This window comes from Syngnathus floridae, chromosome 2 (genome assembly GCF_059516105.1).
Source record: "Syngnathus floridae isolate MCC-2025c chromosome 2, RoL_Sflo_1.0, whole genome shotgun sequence".
In the NCBI taxonomy this organism is placed as follows: Eukaryota; Metazoa; Chordata; class Actinopteri; order Syngnathiformes; family Syngnathidae; genus Syngnathus; species Syngnathus floridae.
In genome coordinates, this window is record NC_142414.1 from 25999532 (window position 1) to 26007982 (window position 8451).

At 45.7% G+C, this 8451-nt stretch overlaps 1 protein-coding gene across 14 annotated transcripts in view; it reads right to left on the reverse strand.

Annotated features, from left to right (window-relative positions):
- Positions 1 to 8106, reverse strand: part of unc80 (unc-80 homolog (C. elegans)) — a 28749-nt gene extending 20643 nt beyond the window's left edge. For all 14 annotated transcript variants that reach the window (XR_015857057.1, XM_088368503.1, XM_088368502.1 and 11 more), the window contains exons 1-15: positions 7866 to 8106; positions 7598 to 7646; positions 7144 to 7300; positions 6676 to 7025; positions 6490 to 6613; positions 6349 to 6413; positions 5288 to 5433; positions 2834 to 3107; positions 2575 to 2709; positions 2282 to 2498; positions 2037 to 2177; positions 1686 to 1954; positions 1279 to 1602; positions 744 to 875; positions 514 to 661 (exon numbers count right to left, since the gene is read on the reverse strand). Coding sequence is in view for 13 of the 14 variants with exons in the window: in XM_088368503.1 (XP_088224629.1) it covers positions 514 to 661; positions 744 to 875; positions 1279 to 1602; positions 1686 to 1954; positions 2037 to 2177; positions 2282 to 2498; positions 2575 to 2709; positions 2834 to 3107; positions 5288 to 5433; positions 6349 to 6413; positions 6490 to 6613; positions 6676 to 7025; positions 7144 to 7300; positions 7598 to 7646; positions 7866 to 7957 (2623 nt within the window). In the remaining variant the exon portion in view is untranslated. The remainder of the gene's footprint in view (positions 1 to 513; positions 662 to 743; positions 876 to 1278; positions 1603 to 1685; positions 1955 to 2036; positions 2178 to 2281; positions 2499 to 2574; positions 2710 to 2833; positions 3108 to 5287; positions 5434 to 6348; positions 6414 to 6489; positions 6614 to 6675; positions 7026 to 7143; positions 7301 to 7597; positions 7647 to 7865) is intronic.
- Positions 8107 to 8451: the final 345 nt, after the last annotated feature.

Here is an 8451-nt window from a genome sequence, read left to right on the forward strand (position 1 = left end):
TATTAATTTTTTTTAATAAACTCCATCACAAGCAACACCAAAAAAATACTACACTAAATTATAAGTGTAATTAATTATAAGCTACAATAAAATCAATAAATTGATATAAATAAATAAAGCAAGCCTTTTAAAACCATTTTGATGCTCTTAATTATTTTAATTATAATAAGTGTTTCTTTTTTTTAAACTCCATCTCAAGTAACGCCAAAAAAACCCTACACTTAATTAACGATTCAATTAAAACGTATTACACAAAAGTAAATGTTTCATAGGCACTTATTCTTTCACAGACCACTAGAGGAAGCTTGCATGCCAAACTTTGAAAATCCTCGGTCTAATAAATATCCAGATGCCCTGTTTTTAATGTTTTACTGCTCCTGTTGACTTCAAGTAACATTCAATTTTGCAGCAATCAAAAAACGATATATAAATATAAAAAAAAGAAATAACGAGTGAGTGACTGACTGAAAGGAAGTGGTCCACCTGCCTCTCTCAAAGGCACATACTACTCACTGTCGGTGATAGGCTCCATGCAGAAGCCCAGCAGAGCGTGAAGGAAATCCACAATGTTATTCAGAGAGTCTTTGTTGACGTAGTCGCGCATCGTCTGGCGGAACTGCAGCTTGTCCAGCTTGTAAAGGTTGGTCAGGCAGCTTTGGGCCTGACAGGACAGAGTTAAAAAAAAAATTATTATAGTAAAATTATTTAGTTTATATTTTGCTGGCTTGTTAGAAGACCCTGACCTGCATCCTCAGGCGATCTCCTGAAAGGCCACGGTGTCCCTCACCACATCCGTAAGCACATCCCAGAGATTTGACGATTTTGATGAGCATGGAAAGAGCCAGTCGATGAGTGCTGAGGCAAGAGCTCTCTTCCTGTTTATCACGAGAAGTATGTATAAGGATGTATACATTTAAAAAAGAATAATTGGGTATGTGGGGGTGAATCAGCAGCCATTTCGGAGAGCAGTCAAGATTGTGTGGATGCAGAGTAGTAGTGTGGCCACACGGTGGCAGTGTGCCATCTACCAACTCATTGTGTAAGGGAGGCGAGTGGATTGTGTATCCATGGCAACAACAGACAGTTAGTGGGTCAGTGAGTTCACTTTTTAACATTTTGGAGTTGTAGGGACTTACAGTAGATTATAAAAAAATATATATAGAAAGTATGTACTGAAAATATATTGTTCTTTCAACTCATGCCAAACCAATGTGCCAGGAGAACGTAGCTGTGATGATTTCCAATTTGAAACTGCATTCCCACCAAATTCAAACTAACCTTTTTGTCATTGTCCTTGTTATTCTTCACATCATCCTTGCTCCCTTGCCCACTTCCTCCGCCGCTACCCCCTCCGCCTCCGCTGCCACCATCTCCGCCGCCGCCTCCTCCTCCTCCCCCGCCACCTCCTCCTCCCAGACTGGGGCCAACTGAGTCCTTGGCTCGCACCTCCTCGTTCTCCTTGTTGTCGGGCTTGGATAGCTTTTTGCCCATCCCAGGCACCACGCCCAGCTGCAGCAGGCAGTCGATAATGTTGAGCGCCACATCGCAGATCCTGGAGCTGATGTCATGGCTGAGGACAGCGTAGAGGGCACGCAGCACAGCCTGGCACAAAAAAGGAACAGGTCACAAGGGGTCCTCGTAAAATAAATAAATAAATAAATAAATCCCATATTTTTGTGACTCACTGTAAGGTCTAACATTCCGTTTTTCAGCACAAAATTATTGGTGCCCTCAATGTTGTCGCCTTCTTCCTGGCATGAGTAGTTGATGCAAGAATCAGTGAGGCTGCGGGGAAGGTTGGCGCAGGCCAGCGGCTCCACGGGCATCTCCGGGACCACCACGGGGTTGCAGAGCCGCTTCATGTGCTCGGTGAAGAAGTCGGCATAGCCCACATTGAAGGACGCCACGGTTGTGTTGAACGCGGCCATGGTGATGGTGGAGATCTGGGAGCGAACTGTCGGTACAAGAAGACCATTCTCCTCACAATTGAATCCAAATACAAAGTTCTGATTTCCGATGCCACACGAGGTCCTCACCTTCTTTAACGGCGTTGTCGCTGTGGCTGTTGGAGTGGTCGGGCATGTCTCGGAGAAGCGAGTGGTGGGAATGCGAATGCTTGGCGCTCAGGCTGTCGGCATCGGCGGCTGTGTCCGTGCTGCCCCGCCGTGTGAATTTACCTGCGACAGAAAGGGATTAAAAAAAAAAAAAGAAAAGAAGAAATTTTGCTGTCATGTAAAAAAACAAAAGTTCGTTATCGTTTTAATTAGAGCTCTAAGCAAACCCATGATGGTGGCCTGCCAGCCGCCCCGGTCCAGAGTACGCCGATCATCGCCCAGGCCAGAGAAGCTCCCGAAGGAGAAGGTGCTCCGAGTGGGCGAGACGTCGAGGTGGTCCTCGTGGAGCAGGAAAGGGACGCCCATGCGACGCTGGCGCTTCTTCCCTGTGTGATGGAAGGGGATGGACCCCTTCCTCTCTCGATCCTCACGCCGATTCTTAAACTGAAAAAAAAAATTGACTTTCCCACTAATAACCACTCTTTAGTGCTTTTGATTAAAAAAAAAGTGTTTATCGGACCTTCTTAAAGATGTTCATGCCAAGGTCGGATGAAAGGTCGGGTACAGCTTGGCGACGAAGGTTAGTTAGGGAAACTTTTGTGAATGTCTCAGTGCTCAAAGATTTGCCCTCCTCGTTGCATTTCAGACTCATGTCCTGCCAAGGTTTAAAAATATGAAACATCACCCTCGTCGTTTTTGCACTGTCAGCGTTTTTGAAGTAGAGTGTGTGTGTGTGTGTGTGTGTGTGTGTGTATGGCATTTGTTGTTGAGTCTGTTACCTGAGTTTTGTGGGTATTGACCAGCGAAGGAGTGGCAGCCACCATGGAGCTGCTCCTCGGGCGCGGCAGAGGAGCCACCAGTGGTTCCGGGACACGTTCGGGCCTCTCTTCCAGAATCTGTCTCAGCCGTTGGCGGTAGTACATCAATGCCCAGTGCACCCCCTCCTCCGTCCAGTGGGGCTGCAGGAGGCAGCGCAGTACCGCAACATCAAAGTAGGTGGCATAGCGGGCGCGCTGAGACAGGGATGGGGGAACACCGGCTGGTGCTGACGTCCTGGAAAGAAAGCAATCAGAGATGAATCCTGAGCCACAAAAATGTCATAAAAGTACATCTTGTGGCGCTATGACAAGATGTTTTGCTACTTTATGGTCTTTGTTTATTTTCACCCATTATCAGAATCCAGAAAAACAATACTAAAATATTAATTTTTGTCACGGGCCACATCATAGTTTCCTTCGGAGGTCCATTATGACATAAATACATAAAAACATGAATAGAAAAAAATAAAATTGCTAGCAATAATTCTATTTTTTAAAACTGAACTCAATTTTTCATTTCGCATTGACACATGAAGTCGATTTGGCTTCACGGGCCACATAAAATGATGTGGCGGGCCGTATCTGGCCCCCGGGCCTTGGGTTTGACACCTATGCATTAGAGAAAAGTGGAACATAAAAGCCAGCCCCCCCCTCCGGCATCATTGGTTCAGCCTACGTGAGTCCATTGTTAATAAGACGAGATGAAGGTCAGCAGCTGCAAGGCGTATCGAGCATCGCCGGGCTAACATATCGATACCACGAGGGCGAGATGGACGACGGCGCTTCATCTTGTCGGCCGCAATGGATGAAACGCTCGATAGCGACATGAATCACTTTGGCGGCGGACGGCAGAAGGAGGTTGCGTCATGTTTCACCCTCGATCTGGGTTGCCATGGATACAGGTTATCAACACCCACCCCGCGGGCCTACTTTAGACACTCGCAGACAAGCGAAAGCAGCCTGCGGTTGCCATGGAAACTGCATCGGCAGTGCGAGGGATGTGTGGCGCTGCGGGATGACTAAGCTGTATTAATCACAGGAGAGGAAATGTGTCCGCTTAAGTGAACATGGTAGATCGAAAAAGACAGATTTGGTCTTTCACCACAAGTTGATTGTGTTTAGGGGGGGGGGTGTAAAATGATTGTGAGGTTAATTCAATTCAAAACTTGCCCTTCAATAGCGCATTTCTCATTTTCACGCTCCTATCCCAGTATCAGCTGTCCTCTTGTGGCCATTTTATGATAAAGCTGACAGATGCCCAATAAGATTAAATTGACTCTTTATATTAACAGAAAGAGAAAAATATAATTGAAAAGTTTCAAGCAATTTTAAAGAAAAACTGCGACATATAAGTCTTTGTCATTCTTCTCTGGGGAAATTTGATCAAGAATACCTGTGGTATCGGTACTTTGTATCGGTCGGTATCTGTGACTACTCAAAACCCGAGTTCTCATATTGGTATCGGTCTGAAAAAAATAAATAAATAAATAAACAAATAAATAAATAAATCCTCACTTTGTCAAAATAACCCAACTTGATCACATGCTCTTTTGCATCTGATATTAAAATCAACACAATATCAGAATTTTTTTTTTTTTTGTGTTGTTTACTTGTATGTAAAAAATGTACTGTCTTGTCACCGCGGGATAGTGGGAACGTAATTTCGATTTCTTTGTGTCTAGGCATGTGAAGAAATTGACAATAAAGCAGACTTTGAAATCCGATATCATTAGATGCCAAGCAAAAAAAGTGCACCGACTGAGCCCAAAGTCTGGCAAGGGAGCGTGCATATTGCCAGACTTGCTGGGGGCAGCCCAAAGCAAGCCAGGCAACACTGCCAGCCGGTTACTTCAGCATAATTACCTCGCTTTTGCGGGCAAATACTGAGGCCATGCGACACGAGGAGACAGCGCCGCTCGGAGCGACAACATTAGCGCAGCTTTCCGTGCGGCCCGGCGGGCCGAGCTGTGCGCTTCGCAGACATTTCTACGAGGCTAAATGCTCAGTCACCAGCGAGATGATGACACCGGCTCCGGGGTCGTCGCGGGTCGCCGCTGTTCCCGGAGCAAATCGCTCATCCTGACAACGTCCGCGTTGGGAAATAATAAGGAACATGCTTTTATTGGATGGATTAACAACGCAATGATGGAAGCGTGGAAAAAAGAAAAAGACAGATTCATGGCGATGGAGAAGAATTAGAAATTAAATACAAGGCCGTGCTTATATTCAATTATTGAGACCTTCGTTCACCAATAATGGTGATTTGTTGTGATGCCATTTCAATTGCAGTGCTCTTAATTTGATTCAAAGCTGTGATTTTTGAGACAATTATTGACTCTTGAAAAATTGAAAAAAAATGTTAATTTGGGGTCTTGACTTAAATTCCTGTGTGAGGCATCTTTTTTTTCCACTCACTTCTTCTTGGACGGTCCTTTGACCGGTGGGGGTTGCTGAGAGGGTCCGCCTTTTTCCACAGAGTTACCACGGCGACAGCTATGCTCTCCTGCGGCTGGGGAGGAGGAAGAATCGGAATGGCCAGCCTCACAAACTACCTGGAAGCCCTGCGGTAGGAAGGAAGGAAGGAAGGAGCAGGAAGGCTGAGCTCAAGAGACAAGATTAAAGACCCCGAATGTTCCGACCCCGGGCTAACCACATTATTGCTCCCGGATGCTGGGGGCTAATCAACGTCAGCATCTCCACTACACAGTCCAAATGACATTTCACCGTATTTTTTAAATATACAGACATATTTTCTTAAAAAACACACATCTACAATCATCAATTTACATCAGTTTTAATTAATTAACTATTATTAATATGAATCATACGGTTAATGGATTTTTCCCATAATGATGAAACAAGGTAGGGAACAGATATGGAATTTTGTAAATCTGTGCAAGTAGTGACATTTTCTAGCAACCAGTTTTTTTTCCGGTATTTTTTTCAAAGTTGGGAAATAATCCATTTAAATCATGAGGTAATAAAATGGAAGATGTTCTAACCACTTTTGCTGTTTTTCGACATCTTTTTGTTTTGGCAAACAAATGGCAAGGCAAATAAAATACATGTTTTAAAGTAGGGACTATGCGTCAAATCTCAATTGTTAGTTGAATAAAGTCAAACTTATCATAATGTGCTAATTCCAAAAGTAAATGTGAAGTGATGGAGTGAAATAATTTGTTTCTTTCCTGAAAAGAAAACTATAACAGACCAAACAATAAAAATGAACTATAACAAAAACAAAGCCCAGAATGTAAAAAATAAATCAAGAAAGTTGCCTAACGATGTTGAGTCATTAAATCATTTTAAAACTCATTTTTGTTTTTTTTTGGCTTTCAACTCAGCATGTTGGTGTACTTACAGTTTTTTGTTATTCATATTACCTGTTTTAATATGTCAGACTATGATTATTTTTAAAATGCTGTAAAAATAAGCGAGGTAGCCTTTGCCTCTTTGAATGTTTTGCAAGCACTCACCATGGGAGCAGGATTTCCAGACCCACTGGGGCTGCACTGGTTGATGACTGGGGACTTTCGCTTTGCTGGTGAAGCAAATGAAACAAAAATAACTCCAAATCTTTCTTTCATCTCCAGATCTGAAAGATGGTTTCCGCTCACCTGTTATGATGTTTCGGATCGGTTTGATCAGTGCGGTGAAGGCGGGAATATCAGGCTGACGGTGCTCCCACATTGGCTGCCAAATTATGAGACCGCTGACCAGGCGGAAGGTCAAGTCGGACTCCTGCAACAAGACTTGAATTTTCAATGAGCCCATTCGGGAAGAATGTCAGAGTGTGAAATGACCTTGATCCGATGGATGAGCGGTGCAAAGAGGAACACAAACAGCTCCACGGTGGCCATGCTTTTGTGGAACAACTTGGTGCGAGCGTGTTCGTCCTCCTCCAGCAGGGAGCTGCCGTGCTGTGGGCCCGACCCCCCGAAGGCGGAGCTGGAGCAAGATCCGGGCGCTCCTGGAGAGGAGCCCTGGTTTCCCACGGCCTGCAGGAAGGCGCCGCCGCCACCGCCGCTGCCACCTGCAGACCAACCGTGACCCAGGCTGGGCTCGTGGTTGCATTCCTGGGCGGCATCCAACAGCATCCAGTGAAGCGTGTGGAGCAGCTTGGTCTCGGCCACGCCCAGTTTGTCCTGATGTCCTGCCAGAGGTCATATGACAACTGTTGATGTTGCCACCATTTTACATACATCAAAAATTTCACTTGCATCTTCTCAGCCTGATAACATAGTTTTGGTTGCATTTATTTCAGGCCTTACCCAATTTGTTCCTATTGGACAGTAAGATGGAAGTACAATGGAGAACGTGCGGCAGGGCAGCCTGGACCAGCTCCCAGCGGGAGATGCTTTGGATGGCCTCGGACAGGTCCGGTGACAAGCCGTGCAGCTTATTCTCCACCAAGACACGCTCAAAGGACTGGAGAGGCAGCCAGAGAGGAACAGAAGACACACATAAGGCACCAACCAAAAGCCTCTTGGTCTCAAGCGAGATGAGGCCCATGGGGGAGACAGTGGAAGCTCTGTGTCCATCCCAGGGGATCTGGCCAGGCATCATTATGGATATGAGTTCTGGCTCCTGGGTAATAGGAGGCAGCGAGCTTGCAAAACTAATTTGCTAAATGCAAAATGAAGAGTGCACTTGATTTGCAGGTGAATTAAAGCAAAAAGAGATTATCTACTTATTGCTCATATGGCAATATTAAAAATGACTTACCACGCAAGATGCTTCATATTTTTTCCCCAGTTTTGGACGCAGAAACGCACTGAAAAAAGACGAGGGAGAGAAAAACAATGACAGTTTAAATGGACGCATTACAGCAATGATGCATTTTATTTTCATTCGCCAATGTCGGTGGTCATTTCCAGCTGTGACATCACCGGTACCGTTCTCCATTGAAAACATATTTTGATGTAGAACCTTCCACCAAACGGATCCTTTTAAGCAGAACGACGACAAACACCTGTTATGAGTCGGGGCTAACCTGGTTTGCCGCCACAGGAAGGTCTGGATGGGGAACGGGATTCCTTTCCCGCACTCCGGCTCGTTATCATCCAAGCTTTTTCTTTTCACCATGTTGCCCGGTCCTCGCCGCCTGTCCGGCCTGTCCTACCGCCTGCGTGCGACCACCGGTTGGCGGCGGCTGGCTCAGGTGAGCGGCGAGCTTCTTTCACGACATGATTGGATTCGTGCTGCGTAAAATGGCTGCAAGTGTCCGTCACCGTGCGGAGGGAGGGAGGGAGGGGAGGGGGGCGGTGGAGAGAGAGATTGAGGAGGAAGGGGAGGGGGAGGAGGTTTTAGAACCGCCCATCAACAGCGACAGCGAAAAGGTCACTGAAAGTCGATGAACGCGCGTGCACGCGGCGAAGAAGACGCATCTGTACACTGGCGTAGCTAGAGGGGGGGGGGGCCGGGGCAGTGCCTCCCCCCTCAAAAAAATGCGCCACAACATTATGACCATACGCGCAATACAGAGATGAATCAAAAGTAATGTTTTTTTAAAAAAAGTCCATCTCTGAATTGATATTTAGGTTTTACCATGTGAACCGAAAATATTATTTACAGCTCTC